Genomic DNA, 27,684 nt, shown 5'->3' on the forward strand with positions numbered 1-27,684 from the left:
GGTAACCATGCCAAGGAGGCATTTCCTTACAGTTAGTCTCTGAGGGGGCTATTGATTTAGCCACCTTAGTTGCTTGTCCCCTTAATATGGATAAGTACAAGCAGCTACCCCTAATAAATGGTGTTGAGGTTCAGGCCTACAGGGACACTGGTGCCAGTGTGACTATGGTCATAGAGAAACTGGTCCACCCTGAACAACACCTACTTGGTCACCAGTACCAAGTAACCGATGCTCACAACAACACACTTAGCCACCCCATGGCTGTTGTTAATCTCAACTGGGGGGGGGGGGGGTTACTGGTCCAAAGAAAGTTGTGGTAGCTTCAGATTTACCTGTAGACTGTCTATTAGGGAATGATTTGGAGACATCAGCTTGGTCAGATGTGGAGTTGGAGGCCCATGCAGCAATGCTGGGCATCCCAGGGCATATTTTTGCTTTGACAAGGGCTCAGGCCAAAAAGCAAAAAGGACAGGGAAGCTTGGATCCTGGAACAATGGACCAAGTGCTCCCTAAAGCTAGGGCTAGTAGAAGCAAACCACTTCCTACTATCCCTCCCTCTACAGTGGATTCTACTTCTGAGGAAGAAGAATTCCCTCCCTGTGCAGAACCTACACCAGAGGAGCTGGAAGCAGACACTGCTGAGCTTTTGGGTGAAGGGGGGCCTGCCAGAGAGGAGCTGAGTGTGGCACAGCAAACCTGTCCCACATTAGAGGGTCTCAGACAGCAAGCTGTCAAACAGGCTAATGGGGATGTCAGTGACTCTCACAGAGTTTACTGGGAGGACAACCTCTTGTACACTGAGCATAGGGATCCTAAACCTGGAGCTGCCAGGAGATTAGTGATTCCTCAGGAGTACAGAAAGTTCCTCCTAACCCTGGCACATGACATTCCCCTAGCTGGGCACCTGGGTCAAATGAAAACTTGGGACAGACTGGTTCCATTGTTTCATTGGCCTAGGATGTCTGAGGACACAAAGGAATTGTGTAAGTCCTGTGAAACCTGTCAAGCCAGTGGCAAGAAAGGTGGCACCCCAAAGGCACCCCTTATCCCACTGCCTGTGGTTGGGGTCCCCTTTGAAAGGGTAGGGGTTGACATAGTTGCCCCCCTTGACCCTCCTACTGCTTCAGGCAATAGATTTATCTTGGTGGTAGTGGACCATGCCACAAGATATCCTGAAGCTATTCCTTTAAGGACCACTACAGCACCTGCAGTGGCAAAGGCCCTCCTGGGAATATATGTTCCAGGGTGGGCTTCCCAAAGGAAGTAGTATCAGACAGAGGAAGCAATTTCATGTCTGCATACTTAAAGGCCATGTGGAAGGAGTGTGGTGTAACGTACAAGTTCACAACACCCTATCATCCACAAACAAATGGACTGGTGGAGAGATTTAATAAAACTCTCAAAGGCATGATTATGGGTCTCCCTGAAAAACTCCGCAGGAGATGGGATATCCTTCTACCATGCCTCCTTTTTGCCTACAGGGAGGTACCCCAGAAAGGAGTGGGCTTCAGCCCCTTTGAACTTCTTTTTGGACACCCTGTTAGGGGTCCACTCACACTTGTAAAGGAGGGTTGGGAACAACCTTTAAAAGCTCCTAAGCAGGATATTGTGGATTATGTACTTGGCCTCAGATCAAGGATGGCTGAGTACATGAAAAAGGCCAGTAAAAACCTTCAGGCCAGCCAAGAGCTCCAGAAGCAATGGCATGATCAGAAGGCTGTTTTGGTTCAGTACCAACCAGGGCAGAAAGTGTGGGTCTTGGAGCCTGTGGCCCCAAGAGCACTCCAAGATAAATGGAGTGGTCCCCACACAATTGTTGAAAAGAAGGGAGAAGTCACCTATTTAGTTGACTTAGGCACTGCCAGGAGTCCCCTTAGGGTGCTCCATGTCAACCGCCTGAAACCCTACTATGACAGGGCTGATCTCACCCTGCTCATGGCAACTGATGAGGGACAGGAAGAAGACAGTGATCCTCTACCTGATCTCTTCTCTTCCACAGAACAAGATGCTCTTGTGGAAGGTGTAGTTTTGGCTGATTGTCTTACTGCTGAGCAGAAAGATAATTGCATAAATCTCCTAGATCAATTCTCTGAACTCTTCTCTACTGTGCCAGGTACCACTTCTTGGTGTGAGCACACTATAGATACTGGAGACAGTTTACCTGTCAAAAGTAAGATCTATAGGCAGCCTGACCATGTCAGGGACTGCATAAAGCAAGAGGTCCAGAAAATGTTAGAACTAGGAGTGGTTGAGCACTCTGACAGTCCATGGGCTTCTCCTGTGGTACTGGTACCAAAACCTCATTCCAAAGATGGAAAGAAGGAAATGCGGTTTTGTGTAGACTATAGAGGTCTCAACTTGGTAACCAAAACTGATGCTCACCCTATACCCAGGGCAGATGAGCTCATAGATACACTGGCATCTGCCAAGTATCTAAGCACTTTTGATTTGACTGCAGGGTATTGGCAGATCAAATTGTCAGAAGATGCTAAACCTAAGACTGCATTTTCGACCATTGGAGGACATTACCAGTTTACTGTAATGCCTTTTGGTTTGAAAAATGCACCTGCCACTTTTCAGAGGTTGGTGAACACAGTCCTGCAAGGGCTGGAAGCTTTCAGTGCAGCATATTTGGACGATATAGTTGTCTTTAGCTCCAGCTGGGATGATCACCTGGTCCACCTATGGAAAGTTTTGGAGGCCCTGCAAAAGGCAGGCCTCACTATCAAGGCTTCAAAGTGCCAGATAGGGCAGGGTAAGGTGGTTTATCTGGGACACCTTGTTGGTGGGGAACAGATTGCACCACTTCAGGGGAAAATCCAAACAATTATTGATTGGGTTCCCCCTACCACTCAGACTCAGGTGAGAGCCTTCCTAGGCCTCACTGGGTATTACAGGAGGTTCATTAAGAACTATGGCTCCATTGCAGCCCCTCTAAATGACCTCACATCCAAGAAAATGCCTAAAAAGGTATTATGGACAGCAAACTGTCAGAAAGCTTTTGAGGAGCTGAAGCAGGCCATGTGCTCTGCACCTGTCCTGAAAAGCCCTTGTTACTCTAAAAAAATCTATGTCCAAACTGATGCATCTGAATTAGGAGTAGGGGCAGTCCTATCACAACTTAATTCTGAGGGCCAGGATCAACCTGTTGCTTTTATTAGTAGGAGGTTGACCCCTAGAGAAAAGCGTTGGTCTGCCATTGAGAGTGAGGCCTTTGCTGTGGTCTGGGCTCTGAAGAAGTTGAGGCCATACCTGTTTGGCACTCACTTCATTGTTCAGACAGACCACAAACCTCTACTTTGGCTAAAACAAATGAAAGGTGAAAATCCTAAATTGTTGAGGTGGTCCATATCCCTACAGGGAATGGACTATACAGTGGAACATAGACCTGGGAGTAGCCACTCCAATGCAGATGGACTCTCCAGATATTTCCACTTAGACAATGAAGACTCATCAGGTCATGGCTAGTCTTATTGTCCTTCGTTTGGGGGGGGGGGGGGGGGGGGGGGGTTGTGTAGGAAAGTACCATCTTGCCTGGCATGTTACACCCATTTTTCACTGTATATATGTTGTTTTAGTTGTATGTGTCACTGGGACCCTGGTAACCCAGGGCCCCAGTGCTCATAAGTGTGCCTGAATGTGTTACCTGTGTAGTGACTAACTGTCTCACTGAGGCTCTGCTAATCAGAACCTCAGTGGTTATGCTCTCTCATTTCTTTCCAAATTGTCACTAACAGGCTAGTGACCATTTTTACCAATTTACATTGCCTTACTGGAACACCCTTATAATTCCCTAGTATATGGTACTGAGGTACCCAGGGTATTGGGGTTCCAGGAGATCCCTATGGGCTGCAGCATTTCTTTTGCCAACCATAGGGAGCTCTGACAATTCTTACACAGGCCTGCCACTGCAGCCTGAGTGAAATAACGTCCACGTTATTTCACAGCCATTTTACACTGCACTTAAGTAACTTATAAGTCACCTATATGTCTAACCTTTACCTGGTAAAGGTTAGGTGCAAAGTTACTTAGTGTGTGGGCACCCTGGCACTAGCCAAGGTGCCCCCACATTGTTCAGAGCCAATTCCCTGAACTTTGTGAGTGCGGGGACACCATTACACGCGTGCACTACATATAGGTCACTACCTATATGTAGCTTCACAATGGTAACTCCGAATATGGCCATGTAACATGTCTATGATCATGGAATTGCCCCCTCTATGCCATCCTGGCATGGTTGGCACAATCCCATGATCCCAGTGGTCTGTAGCACAGACCCTGGTACTGCCAAACTGCCCTTCCTGGGGTTTCACTGCAGCTGCTGCTGCTGCCAACCCCTCAGACAGGCATCTGCCCTCCTGGGGTCCAGCCAGGCCTGGCCCAGGATGGCAGAACAAAGAACTTCCTCTGAGAGAGGGAGTGACACCCTCTCCCTTTGGAAAATGGTGTGAAGGCAGGGGAGGAGTAGCCTCCCCCAGCCTCTGGAAATGCTTTGTTGGGCACAGAGGTGCCCAATTCTGCATAAGCCAGTCTACACCGGTTCAGGGGACCCCTTAGCCCTGCTCTGGCGCGAAACTGGACAAAGGAAAGGGGAGTGACCACTCCCCTGACCTGCACCTCCCCTGGGAGGTGTCCAGAGCTCCTCCAGTGTGCTCCAGACCTCTGCCATCTTGGAAACAGAGGTGCTGCTGGCACACTGGACTGCTCTGAGTGGCCAGTGCCACCAGGTGACGTCAGAGACTCCTTCTGATAGGCTCCTTCAGGTGTTAGTAGCCTATCCTCTCTCCTAAGTAGCCAAGCCCTCTTTTCTGGCTATTTAGGGTCTCTGTCTCTGGGGAAACTTTAGATAACGAATGCATGAGCTCAGCCGAGTTCCTCTGCATCTCTCTCTTCACCTTCTGATAAGGAATCGACTGCTGACCGCGCTGGAAGCCTGCAAAACTGCAACATAGTAGCAAAGACGACTACTGCAACTCTGTAACGCTGATCCTGCCGCCTTCTCGACTGTTTTCGTGCTTGTGCATGCTGTGGGGGTAGTCTGCCTCCTCTCTGCACCAGAAGCTCCGAAGAAATCTCCCGTGGGTCGACGGAATCTTCCCCCTGCAACCGCAGGCACCAAAAAGCTGCATTACCGGTCCCTTGGGTCTCCTCTCAGCACGACGAGCGAGGTCCCTCGAATTCAGCGACTCTGTCCAAGTGACCCCCACAGTCCAGTGACTCTTCAGTCCAAGTTTGGTGGAGGTAAGTCCTTGCCTCACCTCGCTGGGCTGCATTGCTGGGAACCGCGACTTTTGCAGCTACTCCGGCCCCTGTGCACTTCCGGCGGAAATCCTTTGTGCACAGCCAAGCCTGGGTCCACGGCACTCTAACCTGCATTGCACGACTTTCTAAGTTGGTCTCCGGCGACGTGGGACTCCTTTGTACAACTTCGGCGAGCACCGTTTCACGCATCCTCGTAGTGCCTGTTTCTGGCACTTCTCCGGGTGCTACCGGCTTCAGAGAGGGCTCCTTGTCTTGCTCGACGTCCCCTCTCTCTGCTGGTCCAATTTGCGACCTCCTGGTCCCTCCTGGGCCTCAGCAGCGTCCAAAAACGCTAACCGCACGATTTGCAGCTAGCAAGGCTTGTTGGCGTTCTTTCGGCCGGAAAACACTTCTGCACGACTCTCCACGGCGAGAGGGATCCGTCCACCAAAGGGGAAGTCTCTAGCCCTTTTCGTTCCTGCAGAAACCTCAGCTTCTTCTGTCCAGTAGAAGCTTCTTTGCACCCGCAGCTGGCATTTCCTGGGCATCTGCCCATCTCCGACTTGCTTGTGACTTTTGGACTTGGTCCCCTTGTTCCACAGGTACCCTAGATTGGAAATCCACAGTTGTTGCATTGCTGGTTTGTGTCTTTCCTGCATTATTCCTCTAACACGACTTCTTTGTCCTTAGGGGAACTTTAGTGCACTTTGCACTCACTTTTCAGGGTCTTGGGGAGGGTTATTTTTCTAACTCTCACTATTTCCTAATAGTCCCAGCGACCCTCTACAAGGTCACATAGGTTTGGGGTCCATTCGTGGTTCGCATTCCACTTTTGGAGTACATGGTTTGTGTTGCCCCTATCCCTATGTTTCCCCATTGCATCCTATTGTAACTATACATTGTTTGCACTGTTTTCTAAGACTATACTGCATATTTTTGCTATTGTGTATATATATCTTGCGTATATTTCCTATCCTCTCACTGAGGGTACACTCTAAGATACTTTGGCATATTGTCATAAAAATAAAGTACCTTTATTTTTAGTATAACTGTGTATTGTGTTTTCTTATGATATTGTGCATATGACACTAAGTGGTACTGTAGTAGCTTCACACGTCTCCTAGTTCAGCCTAAGCTGCTCTGCTAAGCTACCATTATCTATCAGCCTAAGCTGCTAGACACCCTATACACTAATAAGGGATAACTGGGCCTGGTGCAAGTACCCCTTGGTACTCACTACAAGCCAGTCCAGCCTCCTACACAAATGCTTTACACATTGCTTCTGAGATAAGCCTGACTGCTCGTGCCAAGCTACCAAGGGGGTGAGCAGGGGTTCTCTGAGCAGGTATCTCCCTTATCTGACTAGAGTGAGGGTCCCTGCTTGGACAGGGTGCAAACTGACTGCCAGCTAGAGACCCCATTTCTAACAAAAAAAATTTCACTCCTTACATACAGTTTGCACGATCTATATTCCTATTAATATTACACCCAGTTACACAACATAACTAAACGATATGCTCCAATATAAAAATAATTACAGCGAAAATACATCATGAAAAGTTGACCATATACAGTAGTTCCTATTAGGATACAAGTCTGGAATGGCACAGAGTGGACTCCCAGGGTCGGACTGCTCATTGTGCCACTCTGGCATTTTCCCAGCGGGCTTCAGGTCAGGGACTGCTGTCAGAACTGGGTGCACCACCGTGGCCAAACTATGAAATCCCCATAGGCCCAATCCAACCATCCTCTCCTGCAATGTGGGGCTGGTTTAAATGTTTTGTAGAGGCTGATTATGGTTACCAGTCTGGCCCTGCCAACCCCTTATAATTTTGCGGTGTATCAAATCATTGGATTTTTGTCTAATATTCAATAAACAAACTTTTTTGGTTGGAGGTTATTTACTGATTTCTTACATGAGCACTCAGGTGGGCACAAAGCATTGTTACTTAACGTTTAAATGTCTATAGGCAAAGGTCAAAATTGCCCATAACTCCATAAGTACTCATGCATGCCATAGTACAGACCCCCCCGGGTATTGAGTTTTAATGAAAGAACTGTTTAGCAATATATTCGAGCATGTGTGCCAGGCAAGATTTCAACATACATTCACCTAGCCCATTATGAAGCAGGCATCCTTCTGGTACAAAATACAATTTCCGCTTTAGGTCTGCTCAATCATACACATCATTCATTTGCAGCAGCTAGTTCTCCTGGAATCTCATCAGTACTTCCCCCTCATTCAAGCTGGATTTAGATCCCTGCAAGGGACAGAAATAATAGGTCTAGGTTTTTGGAAATACCTCTTCAGGGATATTGCTCGAAGCAGACACCATGTTTTGGTGATGCTGGATCTCAGTAGCATTCAACACTGTGTCCAGGCTATGCATCCAAACAGGCTTTCCATAGTATTTATTACAGGTCCATAGGCATACAAATTGGTTTCCAACTTTAAGTTTCTGGCACACAAATCTCAAAGGATACAAGTAGATCCTTCTAGAGGTAAGGTTGCTTGTGGCATCCTGCAGGACACCCAAGATCTCTTGCCTTGTTCCACATCTCACATGCACTCATTTTCTCCATTGTTTGAGGATTTGGAGTATGGCGACAATCCTACTCTGTGGAGACTCAGCTTTTTAGGAATGTGGGAGGCCACTGGCAGGCTCTGTACAGCCTGCAGACAAGTCTTCATGCCATCATAACCTGAGTGCACAATGACTAATGCCACCCAAAACGTTTCAAGAGAGCAAAGTCATAATTGACCAGAAAGGGAGCTCACTATTGAGAATCTGATATTTTCAATTCTCTTCTCCGTGGTTATCACCACATCACAGAAAATAAACCTTTTCTCTATAATCTTCGAATGTAATATATAGAGAATACCTCTGTAGTATTGGTGTGTATCCACTGCCTTGTTGCACTTTCCCCAGAGACGACATATGTGTAGGCTTGGGGAGCATTCAGTGCTTGTGTTACACAGTCCCAGAAAGACCATTTCTGTGGTGTTGGCTTGCATCCATTGCCTGTGTTCCATAGTCCCTGAAATGATCAGCTCTCAGTTTTAAATGTTTATCCACTGCTGTGTTTCACATTCCCTAGATAGAACACCTCTATATGCTGTTCGTGCAATCATCTGCTTGTGTTGGACATTCCCTAGAAAGAACACCTCTGTGGTGTTGGTGCCCTTGCAATGGTTCTGTTCCCTAGTCACTAGAGAATACTCCAGCGGTGTTGGCATTTATCCACTGTCGGTGTTTCAGAGTACCTAGAGGACACCTCTGTTTGATTATTATGTATCCTCTGCTTAAGCTCCACATTCACCGGAGTGAACAACTCTGTGGTCTTAGTGTGTATTGACTGTTTCCTACAGTCCCAGGAGACAACACTTCTGTAGTGTTGACATGGATCTATAAACTATGTTACACATTATCAGGGGAAAACACCTCTTTAATCTTGGTGTATATCCACTGTATGTGCTCCACAGTCCTAGAGAGATTACCTGTGAAGTGTTGGTGTGTAATTACTTGTTCCCAAATCCCTTGAGAACACCTCTGCAATGTTGGTGTGTATCCACTGCCTTTGTTCCACATTCCCTGGAGAGAACACTTGTGTGTTGGTGTGTATCCATTGCCTATTTCCCACATTCTCCGAACAGAGAAAGAATTCCTGTTTGTTGGTATGTCATACATTCCAACACTTTCAAACTGGAAAGTGGGAGCTTTTACAAAAAAATATATATATATATCTGGAGAATGATTGGCTTATATTGAAGCAGAAACATTTTTGGGCGGGAGGCACCTTAGTCACTTATGACTTCACAAATCGGGAGACTCCAGACACTTAGGTTCAATAGCAGCTTTATTCGGTTATGTTAAAAACCAAAAAACTGTCACATAAAATACAGAGACATTTTACATACATAAAAATATACAATAGTTAAAAACAGCAGATGTAAAAAACCTAACCACTAAGCCAGTCAGATGTACAAAACTGCTATCAACCCCCTATCGAGTTCCTTAATCTCAGAGCAGCATTAAAAAAAAAAAAAAACTGGCAACATTAAAAATAATTCCAGCAGCAAGCAGTTGTGAAAACAGAAGGGCGTGTCGATGTGCCTGAATTATAGACTTTATTTTTGTCTCACATCACATTTACCATCAGATCACATATGTTCATATCGAGTGTAGTCCCTTTAGTGATCATAACCCTAGCTGCATTTCTCGTTCGCGGTGGGTAGGTGATTAAGCAGAGTCCTGAGGGACCCTGGGGATCCCTGAAGCCTTTAAGTCAAGGTAGAAGGCTCAAGTGGTCCCAGGCATCCGCTGGGCACCTTAGGCATATCCTGTCCACTAGCTGTGAACAAGATTTCATTCTGTTCAGATGGCATCTCTGGGCCCCGGGAGGTCTGGTTGCTTTTTCCTATATTGCATGCATAATCTCAGTCCCTTAGTTACCCCGTAGGTCCTAAACCCATAGCTGGCCCCACGTGGTTTGATAGAGGGTGCTCTCAAGCCTACAGACGTCACGGTAGCATTGGTCTGTATTCAGGGTGTGAGTTCCACATTCCCTGGAGGGAGGGCGGGGGGTGGGAGGGGGGAGAAAAATCCACCACAGTGTTGGTGTGTATCCACTGTCTGTGTTCCACATATATGAGAGAGAGAGAGAGAGAGAGAGAGAAGTCCGCTGTAGTGTTAGTGTGTATTCAAGTTGTGTGTCGCACAGTTGTTGGGGAGAAAATATCTGTAGTGTTGTGTATCCACTGTCCCTTCAGTTCTGTTTTCCGGTAAAAAGGTTTGAAATGTTTTACATCAAAACTTTGGACAGTTGGAGAAGGATCGGACTGTAATAAAAGTTTACTGACAAAGGATCACTGAAGTTTGTGTGTGCGCGCGCGCGTGCGCCCAACCCCTGTAATGCAGGAGAGAGGAACCTCCATGCCCTTGTGCGAGAGGGCCTTACACCATGAGAAGGCAGGATACACTCAATCAAGAGAAGGGTGCCGGATAGAGCCCCTGCATATAGAGTGCAAGAGACGAGCAACAAACCGCTGGTAGAGTGCTGAGAGAAGCCCCTCAACCCCTGGGTTTAGCACGGGAACGATGCAATAACTGGGTAAGTGCGGGTGAGACATCGCTCGCATTCCTGGGTAAGCTTCCGGACACGCCCCCCACCTGTGCGCGAGAGCTAGAGAGTCCCCCACAGACACCCACGCGAGTTGAGAGCGGCGTGACTGCATGCAGGAGTGAGTGGGTGGGTGGGTGGCAGTAATGGGCATCTCTCAAGCTCCAGCATCCCTAGTCTCAACAAGTGCGGAGCCTCTGGGGTTGCCATAGCTACCAGTTGCCACCAGCAACCCAAGCCTGCTTTAAAACATCTAAGGATGCTATGATCACGGAGGCAGAGGAGGCAGGACGGGTCCAAACCTCTAGCGGAGGCGCGCGAGATCCAGCCATCTCCCGTTTCGTCGACACACCTGTCCCCCCGGAAGGCCGCATCACAGCAGTGACTACGTAAGGGGGGCCCATAGGCAATCCCCATAGCCCCTCGCCGCCCCCACCTTGGGCGGAGGATTACAAGATAGGGGAGACCAACAAGTGGAAAAGGAGGGATCTGTAGTGACACAGGTATTGTCGTTCTTTCACTGGCATTGGGAAAGGTGGTGGTGGGGGTGGCGAGTGGGAAGGAGGGGCAGCGCGGATTTGATTAAGCCACCCCAAAATATATGCATTTAGACACTAAAGCATCACCAGCAAAGCACGTGGGGCATGGTACTGCACAACCCCCCTGCCCCCCCCCCCAAAAAAAAAAAAAATTCTGGCGCTTTATGTGTGTATCGAGGGATGCCTGCACCGGAGAAGAGGGCACCTTACACGGCACGAATGCAGAATCTGGACGTATTGTGCAGAGCCTGCCAGTGTGTATGCCAATGGACCTGCATGCACGGGGCTGAGCTCACCACAAAACGTGTATACCATTGCTCAATAATTCTTTGTGTGGTGCAGGCTTTAGTCGTAGAGGGATGCTCCGTGTGTTGTACTCATCTGTATCTGCCTGCGCAGGGCAGTTCCAGCTAGGATAAAGGGTATTACGTGTATACTGCAGTTTCCAACACCTGCATGTAAGGGTCAGGCTCTGAATTGATAATAGACATGCCGATATATACGACAGTCCACTTTCACCTGCAAGGACAAAGAGCATTAGATATTCAGTGCAGTTCACCAGTACCTGCATGTGAGGGACCAGCTCTGCGAGGAGTGTGAGCATTAGATATTCAGTGCAGTTCACCAGTACCTGCATGTGAGGGACCAGCTCTGCAAGGACAAAGAGCATTAGATATTCAGTGCAGTTCACCAGTACCTGCATGTGAGGGACCAGCTTTGCAAGGAGAGTGAGCATTAGATATTCAGTGCAGTTCACCAGTACCTGCATGTGAGGGACCAGCTCTGCAAGGAGAGTGAGCATTAGATATACAGTGCAGTTCACTGGTACCTCCATTTGAGGGGCCAGCTCTGCAAGGAGAGTGAGCATTTGATACACAATGCAGTTCACCAGCGCCTGCATGTGAGGCTCCCTCTCTTCAAGGGGAGTGCGAGCATTAGATATACAATGCAGTTCACCAGCATCTGCATGCGAGGAGCCAGCTCTCTAAGGAGAGTGAGCATTATATATATATATATATATATATATATATATATATATATATATATATATAGTTCACCAACTCCTGCATGTGAGGTACCAACTCTTCAAGGAGTGAGCATTGGATGTACAGTGCAGTTCACTAATACTTGCATAAGTTGGTCCAGCTCTGCAAGAACAGTGAGCATTATATATACAGTGCATTTCACAAGTACCTGTATGTGAGGGGCCAGCTCTTCAAATTTGAGTGAGCATTAGTAATACAGTGCAGTTCACCAGTACCTGCATGCGAGTGACCTGCTCTTCAAATAGAGTGAGCATTATATATACACACAGTGCAGTTCACTAGTACCTTCATGCGAGTGACCCACTCTGCAAGGAGTGAGCATTAGATATACAGTACAGTTCACCCATACCTGCATGTGAGGAGCCAGCTCTTTAAGGAGCATGCGCATTAGATATACAGTGCAGTTCACCTGCATGCGTGGGACAGCTCTGCAAGGACAGATAGGATTAGATATACAGTGCAGTTCATCAGTACCTTCATGCGAGGGACTAGCTATTCAGGGAGAGTGAGTATTATATATACAGTGCAGTTCACCTGTACCTGCATGTGAAGGACCAGCTATTCAAGGAGCGCAAGTCTAAATCTACAGTGCAGTTCACCAGTTTCTGCAGGTGAGGGGCCAGCTCTGCAAGGAGAGCTAACATTAGATATACAGTGCAGTTCACCAGTACCTGCATGCAAGGGACCAGCTATTCAAGGAGAGCAAGCATTAAATCTACACTGCAGTTCACCAGTACCTGCATGTGAGGGGCCAGTTCTTTAAGGACAAAGAGCACTAGATATACAATGAAGTTAATCCGCACCGGCATGCATGAGCCAGCTCTGCAAGGAGTGTGAGCATTAGATATACAGTGCAGTTCACCAGCACCAACATGTGAGGGGCCAGCTCTGCAAGGTCAGTGAGCATTAGTTCATCATTACCTGCATGTGAAGAATAAGTGCTTCATGGGGAGTGAACATTACATATACAGTGCAGTTCACCGGCACCTGCCCACATGGGACAGCTCTGCAAGGACAGAGAGCATTAGATATACAGTGCAGTTCATCAGTACCTGCATGTGAAGAATACGCGCTTCAGGGGGAGTGAGCATTAAATCTAAGGTGCAGTTCACCAGTGCCTGCATGTAAGGGGCAAGGACAGTGAGCATTAGATATAGAGTGCAGTTCACCAGCACCTGCATGCGAGGGACCCGCTCTGCATGGAGAGCGAGTATTAGATATACAGTGCAGTTCACCGGCACCTGCATGCATGGGCCAGCTCTGCAAAGATGGACAGGATTCAACATAAAAATGTATTCGCCAGCACCTGCATGTGAGGGTAATACATTTCAGTTCCTAATTACTGCCTGTGAAGGCCAGCTCTGGAGGTATATTGAACATACAATGCATGTCACCAAAACCTGCACATGAATGGCGATATTTGATATAGAATGCAGTTCACCAGCACTTGCATGTGAGAACCCCTCTCTGCATGGATAAAGAGAATTCAGTACACTAAGCTGTTGACTAACACCAGCATGCAAAAGAATGCCTGGCTGCCAGGATCAGAGGGTGTGAGGGTTTCCTCATGGACCCTATCCCAGCACATGTTCATCATGAATGGCACTGCCAATACACTTTGTTTCTATTTTTGCAACACATGTTGGCTGCCATCTCATTGTATGAACCTCGGGCCTCCTCATTTGCTGTGCATGAGACTGCAAGCAAAGTCAGGGGCACTAGAGAATGGAGCGGCTCCCATGTCTCACACTGCGCGGCTGTAAGGATGCCATCATAAAAGCACACACACACACACAGAGGGGAGTTTGTGTCTATTGCAATATGTCAAGTGCTGCATGTACAGTATACATAATCTGTGCACATCCAGAGGTTACAGACAAGATTCTTGACAGGGTGGCCTTATGCTAAAGATTATATCATTAGGTTTAAACTGAATGAGTCATCAGAAGCCCGCCTATTGCGCCCAACTATCCCCCTCACCGAAAGAAACCTGGACATGAATACATCTGCACAGACCTTTTCCATGATAATAACTTGCATGGTCACAGTGAGGTAGGAGTACCCCAATACCCTGGCTCCAAAATGTACTAGCAAGTTTCAGAGTATTGGGTCAGTATGGAACACATTCTTGTACAATGTGGATTCTGAATATCAACAGACACTAATATCGTGGTCAGAATATGGAGGGACAAAATATCAAAAGATCATTTGTATAGATTTTCTGTACTTAAGGCACATATATGCACCTTGACAATACATACACCTTCAAGGTACATGGATGTGGAGTTTAGAATAGTAGATCTATGCTTCCCTATTTTCACTTACCTTTCCATATTTTGCCCACTATATTCATGTGCCTCAGTATTCTTGTACTCCATATTCCAGAGTACAATCCTACTGCCGAGGCGAGGCCCTCTAGTTTGCACGGGAACAAATGAATAGTAGGGCAATACGTGTGGAATACCAAGCTTTACAGTGATAATTACAAAATCAGAACCAAACACATATTTTAGAACAAAAAGTAGAATGGAAACTGAAGGTGTTGGGAAGGCTTATTTGAATTTCGCATTCTGAATATAGCATTTTTCCATTCTTAAGATGTCCATTTATTTGATAGTTGGCCCAGCCAGCACCTGTTTTGCCCTTTATTGGCTACCTTTTCAAGGCAGAGTCACAATACTATGGTGAGATCAGAAGTCTGTAGAGGTTGTAAGGGGAATATCCCCTTACTTTGTCATTGGGGGCAGTTTTTCCTTAATTCTTAGGTCATGTGAGTGCATCCTCTATTCCAAGGAGAGAGTGACTTTCTACTGCAGTCTGGAGTGCTACAGGAAAGTACTTTACACTCCTACTCTTACAGGGCAGCAGCCATCTTTTAAGAAAAAAGCATTCCAAGATGACCACCATGTGCTTACATGCATCGTGACGCACCAGCAGCCGTTTTGGGGTTTTACTTTATCATTCAAACTCACCCAACAGCATTTTAGAACAGTGAAGTAAAAATAAAAATGAATGTGCATGGAATTGCAAAAACAGAAGCGATGACTTGTATCCTTCCACAAATTACATTCAGGGAGGTACTGTTTTCTTTTCCTTTCAGCACTCCACGGAAGTGTGCGTATTATCTACACTACGGTACTTAAAACAACCTAATGCACAAAGTAAAGCTACCATCCCAAAAGATTCTAAAGAAAACAACCACAGAAGACTATCTCATTTATACAGTTAAACAAATTCCACATAAAGCAGCAAAAAATAAAACACATAGCAACGCAAATTATAAACCAAATAAATGCATGTAATTTACCAAACACAATTAACAGATAATAGCATATTGTTTAGGTACTCAAATACACTTATGACACACTCTTAAAAACATGGGACGTGGGATAAGATATTTCAAAGGAACATTATAACTACCTGGGAAAGAGTGAAGAATGAATTAGGACCTAGCTTTTTTTTAACTCCTGTACATTTCTTAAGTGGACGTATTTTTACGTACCGTCAGTCTCTCTATGATCCTGTCTACCCAAAGCCTTTCAATTCTATTTGTCGCTTTCTCTACTTCTTTTGCCTTTCATCATAGTCGCTCCCCATGGTAATTAATTCATAGTCTGTCTGCCCCCTTCCTTTCTATCCACAAGTCATATTTACCATTTACGGCTAACTTGCATCGCATACTCCAAGCCGCTGAACTGTCACTGCTTTGGTTCCTTGTTTTTTTTATGGGAATGATACTAAGCAGAGAGATGAGAGACTGTCATAGTAAGAAAAAGGGGATAAAAATCTAGTGGTCCAGACTTACTGTAGTGAGCAACATAGATTAGCATCTACTTCCCTGCCCCAATCCTTTCTACTCACTGGCTGAGTCTCAAGCATGTACCAACTGGAAAGAGGTAGCTGCTTCCTCCAGATTTCCTTAAAACGGTCATTGATGCAGATTAGCAAAACAAGGCACTAGCTCAAATGCACCATCCAATCTCCACTTGCTGCCAAAAAAAAAGGCATCGCCTCAGCAGAGTGAGATGTTGATCTAAATTACCATTGTCCTTATCATGCAAGCATGAATTAGAGCAAGAGAGGAATTTGAAAGAACTTTAGAGGCCCCAGAAATACGAATACAAGACAGCCTAGTGCACAAGACTGTTCGAAGAGATTTCTAGGCTTGGGTTAGCACCAACATGTCATACAACTCCTTTGAGTAATAGCACTGATCCGCCAGAATCTTAAGAGCTTTCTTGAATTGAAGCGTACCAGGTCTACGAGCTGGCATGATCACCTTCACGAAGGAAATTGTTCATGCAATCAGTTTAATGTCACCAGAGTATGCAAGGTTAGATATTTTATGTGACAAAGACACAAAGAAAAGGCACAGAGGATATTTTTTGGCAAGCAGACAAAGGTATGAGAAGTAATTTAAATGCTACATGTCTTCAGGGTGCTGGGGCTGCTCATTGTTTTTTGTTTAATAAGCAGTTATCTACGCTATCCTTTGGAATTTACAATGTGCAGGACACAATTTAATCCAAAGGAAAAACACGAGTTTACAGTTGAAGTTGAAAATGCATCTGTGACACCCACATACAAGGTTTTAGAATAAACATGGATAAAATGGGTAGTCATGGGCTTCTGTGGCTCTTAGTCGGACTTGTTTCCTGACGAATGCCACAGACACCTCCTTTGAGGGTTGATGCGGGCAGAAACATGTCGACCTCTATTTGTGGGTATAACTGTCCCCCACACCTTCTATCCTGCCTATTGGGGATTCATTAAAAAGCATTACTCCACCAGATAGGTATTTTTACTCCCGCCCTTATTCCCCTCCTCACACCCTTGAGACCAAATGAGTGGCATTGCTAATTATTTACATTCTAGTCCCTCAAGCTCCTCTACATGCTGATGAGTGGTAGCTTGCATCTACTTCTTCGGAGAGATGCTAGGAGGGGCCTGCGGAATAAGCATGACACCCATTGGGTAGGCGAAGGCTTCTTTTCTTAAACAGGAAGGATCTTCCATTTGATTAACCCTCCTTTTGTGTTATGTCGCTGCTAGCTCTTCATGTGGTAGTTTAAAAAAAAATAAGAGCCATCTCAAATAGTTGCTTAACCCGTGTTTGAATTTATATTATGGTTGGAAAAAGCAAGTGCCAAGATGTGGTCATCTCTGGCTGCAAGATAGCGCTAGTTTTTTTTTTCTTTACTTTCAACCACGCTGAACAGCCACCACTCTGCTGTACAAAATTGCTATACAAATATTGAAAAAGCCAAATAGCTCTGCCAATGTTTTTAAGCCTCTTGCAAGTACCATTTTTATCAGAAGTTTGGCTTTGCAAGAGGATGACATTTTGGCATTGGCAGAAGAAAAAAAATTGCAGCACATAGATGTGAGGAAATGGTACTATGGCTGTAATTTCAAATATGCTATGCATTATAGGCTTTAAAAAAAAAAGCGGGTCCGCTGCAATCAACTGCAACACCCCTGAAACAGGATATTGATTTTTAAAAAAATTTCATGGTTTGATCATTTTGCCAGGGTTACGGGTTGAAGCAATGCCAAAAAACTACTACAATCAAAACATTTCAGCGGCAAGGAACCACCTAAAATGTGCTAAATAGCCATAATTTTACCCCAGTCCCCTCTGAAGCGATAACCACACCCACAGATGCTGGACTCCATATTTACCAGGAAAAGTTTTATAAAGCTGATTGGTATAACATTTACGGCAAATTTTGGTTTTTATAAGTTACGCAAATGGTAAACAGTTTTTACAACCGTTTTACGGTTGCAGTGCATTATGGGTATTCAAGTCAATTCAAACATCCCTCAGTTCCCCAGGGTCTCAAGTTTTCAAAAATGTCAAGAGTTAGTATATTTGCTGGAATGCCCAGCATCTCTAGTGCTAAAAATGGCAGCCATGCCACATGTTAAACTGCTGTGAAGAGGAACTTTCCACAATACACATAAGATGACAGCAACTTTAGCCAGTTTCTCCCCAAACATACTCTCTCCTATGTAAGAATAGTTGGTGTGATCCATGCAAGTCACACTGCCTTAAATTTCTTTGAGCCTATAAGGTTTAAAAAATGTTTGGCGGTGGTAGGTTTTCCTAGGTGCCTTGCATCAGGGTCTAAAACTGCAATCATTCCACAGGCTACATTTCTGTATGTAACCCTACTTTTCAAAATGTGAATGTCAAAGCAAATGTTTTGACCTATTCCACCTCTACGCAATAGACCCATTCCAACATATTAGGTGTCCTAATTTTCAGAAGTGTGCGAACACAGGATGGCTGGTGATTTGACTTCAGAAGAGCTGCACAGTTAGTCAACAGGGATCAGGCTCTCCATTTTTTTTTTTTGCTTGAGCTCTGAAGATTTTAGGTGCCTCGGATGGCCAAATCAGGAGGTGCAGAAAAAACTAGGTGGCCGTCAAACAGATTCTTAGGTACCCAGAGGAGCAGCTCCCCGCTTCATTTAAGGTCTGGAAAAAATTTCTGATCCCGTGATCTTCCACATCCAGAGGACTGAAAGTTTTAATGGTGTCTGCTGGGTTTGGCAGAATCAACCCCTGTGCCAGGGCAGGAAGTTCTTCTATTAAAATCCGTGTGCTGGCCTAATGAGAATTTCCCTGCACCTACATTTCTGCTGTGCTGTGATGTGAGGGCTGAATCCTTTCAGAAGAGAAACTTGTGGAAAGGGGCATAGTGGTCGCCTCTCTTCGACTTTCATGGCTTATTCATGATCTATGTAAACATGGCATTCGAGGTTGCTGCCCTAGCAATCAGTCGCTTTAATGGGAGGTGTTCATTGAGGGCTTTGTTGCAGATATCATCAATGTAGGCTTAGATGGTTATCACTGGTGGCCTTGTTCTATCCTCTCTAGAGCTGCTGGCCAGGATAGTTCGGATTTTTTTTGTGTGTGTTTTAAACGATTTTCATGTTCCAGAGAGTCTTTCTTATGGATATTAACACACTGGTACAAGGGAAGGGAAACCGACCACTGAGATTACTGGTACATTATCATGACTTTTCCTAGCCTCTAAAGGAGTCCATCTAATAAACATCTTGCATGCATTGTGATCTCAGCAATAGTACCTGCTGAGGTCAATGACACGTTGTAGTCCTGTTTTCTTTGTAGCTGGGATTTGCCCGGTTACACTGCTTATATCACTCAGTGACCATTGCGTACCTACTTTGTGTGCGCACAGACACAGGAGTCTCATTAGGAGATGGAGTCTGTGTGGAAAGGCATGCAAACTATGCCTGAGACATATCGGGTGGGGGGGGGGGGGGCAGTGTGTGTAAACATGAGGAGAATTATCAGCATCATAGCAGCCATGCCTCAGGCAGAGGATCATTTATGGGAAGGAATGGGCACATATGTGGTGTTCAATGTCAGTGCTGCACTTCTAGTGGCAGGCTTGCTGGTCAGCGACAGACAGAAGCATTTCAAAACTAGTGAAGCAAACATCTGAAGTGCTGCCTACCACCAAGTGATCGGTCTCCACAAGGGCTGTAAGTGGACCAACAGGCCCCACCCGTGGACCCAACAAGCTTGAGACAGGATTCCCAAACTGTGCAAAGTCTTTCATTCCACTTGACTAGAGAGAGAGAAGGACCCTAAACCCCCTCGTGTATTCACTGTATAGAAGATAATCAGTTACCACACTTTTTTGGTTAGTTGAATGTATTGCGTGGGTCTGGGTTTTAAAGGTTGTAGGCCTGGAGCATAGTAAGATGATATCCATGAGACATAACAGATATCACTGTTGACATCATGCAAGGGCTGTTCCTGTTCCAATAACTAAGCCAGTACAGTACTTCAGATATGAAATTTAGTACTAAATGGCACAGAATCAGGTATGAGAGAGAGAGAGAGAGAGAGAGAGAGAGAGAGAGAGAGAGAGAGAGAGAGAGAGAGAGAGAGAGAGAGAGAGAGAGAGAGAGAGAGAGAGAGAGAGAGAGAGAGAGAGAGAGAGAGAGAGAGAGAGAGAGAAATGAAAAAAAAGATCTCTTTGGTGCACCAAGGACCTCATACGCACAGCGTTCACCCTGTCCACAGCACTGTGTGGATAGCCAAACTTGTATAGACAACCATCCAGATACGAGTAGGCACACCTGTGCTGCAGACAAACTTTGCCCGGTGAACAACTTTTCATAGCCAACCTTGTGTGGGCAGTGAAGCACACGTGGGAGGGAAATTACCCGATACATAAAGTCTTCACCCCTATCTAATACATTTTTCACAGAGACCAGTCCCTTCAGGCACTCAAGGCCCCTCAGGAGAGGAAGCACCCTCTCCTCCTACAACCTTTGCCCTGTAACAAAGGATTTACAGATAGCCAATCTCTTGTGGGTAATCAACGAGATAGGTCTGTCAGCAAGTCAACAATGATGTCACTGAACATGTCATGAAGCTGCATAAATAATCTATTCATTTACTCTATTGAGCTGAGCTATCAGTCTAGCAATATTATATTTAGTTGTGAATTTTCAGTTGTTCTTTTATCCACCAACCACATATACTTGCATGAGCCACACCCTCAAATACTTATTGTTCTGGGACACTTTCTGGCCCCTTCAGTTCACATTCTCCTGAAAGCCTTGGTTTCCTTCTTTGTTTTGCATCACTAATGCCACTTTTCATTTCCAGGTGCAGGTTCGTCCATGTGAGGGAAGCATCCCAGGCATCTGCCATGACGGGAGACCTCCTCAGCACCACTTTGTCTACACCAGGGGCAGTGCTGCATGTCACTTCCTTGACCCTAGAGCAGAAAGCTGCCTTTGTTTTTGTCTTCTTTCTTTTCATCTTCTTGGTACTCCTGATCGTCCGCTGCTTCCGGATTCTGCTGGACCCGTATCGCAGTATGCCCTCCTCCACCTGGACAGACTACATGGAGAAGGACACCCTGGACTACCGCCTGGGCTGAGCCCACCAAACTGCTATGGTACCAATGCGAAGGAGACCTCCTCTGAGACATTGAGGTGTGAGGGATCTTACCTAAATCTAGTACAAAAAAAAAAACCTCACATCACTGTGACGCCACATAGAATGCAGCTGAATGGACATTAAATGCTAAACTAGAGCATAAGGGGTTAATTTTTGCGAAGTGAGAACATCTCAGCACCCAGCAGGTTAAAACAGGGCCTGCAACTTCTTAGCCTGTAGCACAGAACTTTCCTACTGGCCTAAAAGACAAGTGGAAACTAACAAATCACTTGCCATTATTAGTGTTTACCAATCAGGCAAGAGACAAAGGACCATCAACCAATGGAGCTACATCTAACAAGGGGAGAATTTGCCTGTCAGCCTATAGCAGACGTTTGCTCGCAGTAATGCCTCGGGCTAACTGTGAAATTAACCAGTTACATTCCAGCATATGTTTATTCAACATAGGTCAGGAAGGCCTGATCCATGCTATATTTTCAATTAATTAAATTTACATACACGGACTCTAAATGGAATTTAATTGCATAGTAGTTACCCTGAGCCTATGGCATGGATCTAAGCTTTCTTCACCTACTTCGAAGACACCCTGCCCTAGCACACTATGCGTTTTACTCCTGCATTGTATGGAGTATTCTGCAAATGGGCACATTTACCAACGAGGGTCTTTGTTTCCATGCCTAACTTACTGACAGCGAAGAGCAGCCTACAGCAGTAGGCTATATAATACACGCCACCTCTTCTCCAGAGTAGATGCTCATGATGCCAGGGCTGCCTTACCTCCATGTTGTATTTGTACGTGGTAGATAATGAAAATCCAAAGACGCAGATTATACATGCTTCAGTCTTCACCAAACACTGTGGTTAGGATTGGTTCTCAAGCTGGCATGTGAAAGCTTAGCATTACAACAAAACTTTAGGGGAAGCACCCTACAGAGAGAGAAGTGCATGGTGCATTCACATTGCAAGTTGCATGGGGATAGAGAACTTATATGGTGGGTCGAGGGGCATGGGGAGGTCACACATAGCCAGGTGGGCATGGAAACCACATCAGCAGATGTTCTGGTGAATTTTGGTGGAATGGGTGTGTATCCGGTATTCATGCAGACACTGGCGTAAATATCTAAGAGCTAAAATGGCAGCTCTAAGTACAAGCTTGGCTTCTTCGCACCAAGGATATCGGTGCTGTCTTGTGTCATGCAATGTTTACAAGAGCGCTCATTAGCGTATGCTTCTGCTGTGTACTACGTGAAGTACATGGTTACATGATGCTGCTGTTGCCTTGTCTATCACAAATCGCTGTTGTCTCATGTCATGGGACGATCCATTATTTACTACAGGGACGCCACGTCTCGGACTCACGCAGAAAGGAGACAGACGGGAATGCCCAATTCACAATATAGAGTGTCCAAATATATACTCAAAGATAGAGGCTGTCACTGAGGAAATAAGGGGCATCCTTAATTTGCTCACAGAAGCGATGGTCACTTTTACTTACAACAGATGCCTCCTAATTTACTCACAGGAGAGAACCCTGAATATTTTGCTACTGGTAAAGTCCCTTGTTTGTAAAAGTTTGCGTGCTCGGGGAGGGGGTCGCATTCATTCACAGAAGAGAGATCAGGTTCACTAAGCACAGACTTAACACAGGTTGAAGGCTCTAATTCATCCAAATGATTTACTACCAAATGGTAGAGTTCTCATAATTCGCACATCAAGGAGGTGCCATAGCTTAGTCACAAAAGAAAGCAGCGTAGCCTCATTCAATCACCTTAAGAAGAGAGCACTAATCATGTTTTCTCACTTAACTCACTCTAAGGGAAGCCATCCACGCATCTCTCATTAGATTTGCGAAGTCTACTGGTCAAGATCATCTGACCGAAGGTACAACAGTAGTAAGAGCTACAAAGGAAGCACAAAGCGAACAGACAACAAACTCCTCCGATTCCCTTTCTTTAAATGGGAAAGATCAAAAGCAACAATGAGAAAGCACAGCTGTCAACAAGAATTCCTATTTCCTCAAATTCACGTCCCTTTCCAGAGACGCGAAATGCAGATCACCAGTTTCCTCTCAGTCCCACCATGTCTTGTTGCAGTAAGCAATGGTCACAACCCTTCGGAACAGTCACACCCTCTGACCTCTGCCAATGTACCTGAACAATATGGAAAAATAACTCCATAGGACCTCAGGAAGAATTTATCCCGAACGCTCTGCACACCAAATCCACATATTTAGTTCAAAATGTAGTGAGTGGTAACCCAGAGAAAGAAGAATAAAATGTGGCTTATTTTTACAAGCTTCCCTTTGTCTTCCCCAGTTCTTCAATCATGATCATCTAAGTGTGGAAAAGTAGGTCACAGAACTACTAAAGTGGTAAAAATATATGTTCTTCAGACGTACAAACTCCACCCATTTTTTTGGTTTTATTGTGGAGTTGATACATAGTTTAAATAATTAAAAATATAAAAAACAATAATAGCTGGATAATACTAGTCCTCAGTCGTGACCCAGCAAGTACAGAAAAACAGGAACCTGTTCGGCTAGACTGCAGGAAGAAGTAATTCTCCACAATCATCTGAACACACCACCTACCCTATAACACCCATAGATGTTTCCCCGTATAATGTAGATGAAGCATATCAAGAGCAAGAAGGTCAACATGCACCAGAAAGCTTCAGTGTTAGCGAGCTATACATGTTCTTCACCATAGAGTATAGGCGGTTAAGACCAAATTCTCAATGACAGTTCTTGGGCAGACCAAAACATCTACAGTGAACGCTGGACAGAAATGTTTGGCACGCCCTTTCAAATTATATCTCAGCTGCTTCCTTAAGGGTGACAGAAGGCAATGGCACCACTCCAGACATGGTCCCTTTCATGCTCATGGCACTATTGAGAAGAGGCACCAATAAGTGAGGTTTTGTTAATAACAGTGACAAGGGAAAAGCAAGCAATGATGGCATCAAGGGGATCAAACCAAGACCTCTTTGGTTCCATCTACTACTTGTTAACATTCCGTAGCTATAGTTGAATTTTTTTAATGCCCGTTTCTTTTTTATTGAGATTAAGTGTATGTAAAAAAAAAAAAAAAAATGTGAATTGATTTCCTGTATTGGTTGTGATATTACTTTTAAAAATGTTGGTAAATGGTGGCTATTTGTGTTTTGTTCTGAAATGTTTATATAGTAATCTTTGGTCTTGAGGGAAGTAGACATCCGCTGAAAAAGACTGCACAAGCTTTCTACATTTAATGAATGAGGCGCTGAAAATTCGTCTCAAATAGCACAGCTCACATAGTAACAAAGTCCACAGTACGCCTAGAATCACACCAAGTAAAGAATATCATAAGTATTGACAGTATTAAAGCAAGTTACTGAACAGCTACATCCAGTGTTTAAAACAAAAAAAGGAATCTAGTTCCATCATCAGCAAAATAGTGGATACTGCTTTGGCAATCAAGGATATGAAAAAAAAAAAAACCTATCTGAATGGCCTGGCTCATTATAATGAATGTTACTGTTGCAATGAGTTTGAAGTAATTTTAGACTAACATTCCAGCCTCTTAAATGCACTCGTAATGCCAAGACCACCCACGAAAGCTTTTAGATGTTTCACCCATCTTAAGGTTACCACTTTGCAGCAAGATGTGCCTGAAGAAGGGGCCCAATTCTGATTCGTAAAGAGTAGCCTATTACAGTGGCTAAAACTAGGTTGTTGCAGCCAATCTGATTGGCCGTAGGTAATGCATTTTTGGGGAACGATTGCTTCAGCTATTGGGGAGTAAACCAACTTGTGTAACCCACACATTCATGAGCTGGTTTAGATAAAACTAAACAAGAATTTTGCAATGCATTAGAGGCCTTGCATTTGCCAAAGTTAGAGGTATTGGCGTTAAAAACAGCATTTCTTAAATTATTTTTTTGGTGTGGGGGGGTTGGAGGTTCGTATGCATTGGAATGCTGATATCTGCACAGCGCTATTGTAATTCTTATGTCCTTGCAGCGCTGGGGAACCAGATAATCGGAAATAGAGTATGAGGAGGGTGCTGGCAGTGTAAAAAATAAGTAACATCCTGGAGAAAAGCAAACACTCAGAGAATGAAAGACTAAGTAAAGAATGTGAACTGTAAGCAGGAGCAACATGTTTACGTCAACAATTTTATACATGTAATATGCTGATGTACAAAGCCTGCAACATTTACTGTTCTAATGTACACGAAGCAGGGAAAGGGTGCCACAGGCTGTCCCTAGGGACCTCTTTTGGCCACATAAAGTACTATGTTACAGTGACACTAGCACTGAAAAAAACGTGTTTATTTTCCATTGGAATTTAACAACTAAGTGCTTAACTTTGTAAAAAGTCCTGTTCCTGAAACTGTTAAAGCCTAAAAACAACAACAAAAAAAACAGTTTATTTGCACAACGCAAAAAATAAAATAAAAATTGCGACAGCATTAAAAAAGCAATTCGGACTAAAACACACATACAACACAAGCATTAAGTTCTAAGCACAGCAACATGAGTTGCAAGTTACAAGTGAAGTAGCTTTGGTTATAAGCCAATTAAAACATACACAGCTTAAGGTTAGGGCACAGGCACTGACGTCTGGTTAGCAGGCCTCAGTGCACTCTGAGTTGAAGAAGAAAAAAAAACAGCATCAGTCCAAAACGTTGGAGATAACCATACAAAAACAGCCATTTGCTTACAGAGAAACTGTGTATTCATGGCCAGTTTGTGACTAGCAATAACATAGGGCAGCAGTGTGGCTTGGTGTACCAATGGTAAAGCAGCAGTGTGACAGTGTACTCATTGTCATCTTCTGACAACCAACAACAGAAAGCAGCAGCGTGCCACGGTGTACTCCTGGTCAGCTTGTGACATGCAACAACAGAAAGCCACAGTGTGGCACCGTGTACTCACGGTTAGCCGGGGACAAGCAACAACAAAGAGCAGCGGTGTGTCACTGTGTACTCATGGTAAGTCTGTGACGAACAATAACGCAAAGCAAAACCAAAGAGTAACGAAGGAGCACACCAGTGCGGCATTGTGTACTCATGGTTCACTCATTGTATATGAGCCCTTTTAGAAAGAATGTGTGGTGTTGTGCCTACACCAATGTGACCAGAATGCCAGATCCCTTTGTGATGTTAGCCTCTGCTCTTCTGCCCACCTTTGCATCAGCAGCAATGATTAAAAACATTTATTTTTGTATTTATAAACGAGCTGGAAAGCAGCAAGCCCCACACTGCACTCCGTTTTAACTGTATTCATATGTCAGCATATAAATTCTAGTGGCATCTGATTTCAAGAACAAAGCTCATACCATCAAGGAACAGAACTAAGAGCAGACGCTGTGTAGCAGTTACTTTACCAACTGTGGTACCTGAAGAACAGGGTTTTTCTAGTCCTTCCTCAAATTGCGAAATGCAGAGATCCTTGTGATTTCACGCACCTCTGCCATCAGTGGTGCTTAAAACCGTTATTATGAACTATATGAAAAAATCAATGACGTGGGAGGGGTGGTGGGGAAGGGCAGAAACAAACATAAAACTCAGGCACAGGTGGGAGGTGCTGGGGGAAAGCAGCGCGAGCAGAGTCAAAAGAAATGATCCTGGTCAACTCAATTGATTCCACCACACCTCTGCCATCAGTGGTGCTTACATACGTTATTATGTGCTATATAAAACAAGCAATGATAGGGGGGGTGAACAGGCAGACACGAACTGGAAACTCAGGGACGGGTGAGACGTGCTGAGGGACCACAGTGCAGGCGGAGTCAAAAGAAAAAAGTAGTGCATCTGAAGCGAATTAAATGGGCAGAAGTGAACTGATCCAAGTAAAAGTCAGTCTGCAAGGCGTAACAAAACAGCTTCAAGGCAGGACAAGCGTAAAGCATTTACAGACGAAATGAAGGGATTTTTTAAAGGCAGGTCCAGGAACAAATTAAAGTGATGGGTGTGGTTAAGGCCCACAGAATAGATTACAACATGTCGAAAAGCAGCGCTTGTGCACTGCTATCCTCAAACCTTAAAAAGAGCAAAACCAGGTTCCGGCCATCCATTTTCAGTAAACATCCTTCAATGTATTGAGAACAGAGTATCTGGCTGCATTTCAAAGAGAACAAATTACTTACTTTTGGTAACCCTCTTTCTGGTGAATACTCGAATAGCAGATTCCTCACCTTAGAATATTCCCCAAGCACCAGATTGGGTCAGGAAACTTTCCACCAGCAATGCTTCTGTACACCGCTACACGGTGTTGTGCAGCTATGCGTCGCCCCAGAAGTGAAAGAGTGAAAATACATATAAGTGTGTTCCAACGTCATTTTTTGAGAGAAAAAATCTCCGTCAGGCTAAGTAATTCTGCAGTTAGAAGTATCAGAAGATTCCTCACCTTAGAAGCAGTATGTTCCCAATGTAGGTCCAAAGAGTGGATCTCTCTCTTTGCTCTAAATAACCCCAGTAAAAGGTGATCATCCACAGTGTTCCTTCGCCCAGTCAATACAAAAGCAAGCCAGCCAACAAAGCTCTCCTCTTCCAAGGAGTGAGGTTTGGATGGGGGCAAAAACAATGGAAGGGTAATGGACTGGCCAGTGTTGAAGCATCTCACACATTTAGGTAAGTAGGCCGCTGTAGACCTCAGCACCAATTGGTCCTTGAAAAAATAATAGGCAGTTGCACCAACTGTGCCTGAAGTTCACTTACATGACAAACTGAAGTAGTTGCAATGAGGTACGACAACTTGTAAGGTCAGGATCGGCACGAAGAGAGTACACTTAAGTGACAAGACCA

The 27,684-nt window shown here is 44.9% G+C and overlaps 1 protein-coding gene across 1 annotated transcript; it reads left to right on the forward strand.

Moving 5' to 3' along the window:
- The first annotated feature begins 10,748 nt into the window (after positions 1-10,748).
- LOC138268646 (cortexin-3-like) lies at positions 10,749-24,040 on the forward strand. The gene is made up of 2 exons (XM_069218497.1): positions 10,749-10,865; positions 20,600-24,040. Exon 2 carries the CDS (start codon positions 20,643-20,645, stop codon positions 20,874-20,876), a length of 234 nt encoding a protein of 77 aa, XP_069074598.1. The 5' UTR covers positions 10,749-10,865; positions 20,600-20,642; the 3' UTR covers positions 20,877-24,040.
- The last annotated feature ends 3,644 nt before the right edge of the window (positions 24,041-27,684 follow it).

This window comes from Pleurodeles waltl, chromosome 12 (assembly GCF_031143425.1).
Source record: "Pleurodeles waltl isolate 20211129_DDA chromosome 12, aPleWal1.hap1.20221129, whole genome shotgun sequence".
Lineage (NCBI taxonomy): Eukaryota > Metazoa > Chordata > Amphibia > Caudata > Salamandridae > Pleurodeles > Pleurodeles waltl.

Excerpts from the sequence above, each read along its gene's own strand:
- LOC138268646 (XM_069218497.1), top strand. The coding sequence starts at position 20,643 with ATGACGGGAGACCTCCTCAGCACCACTTTGTCTACACCAGGGGCAGTG.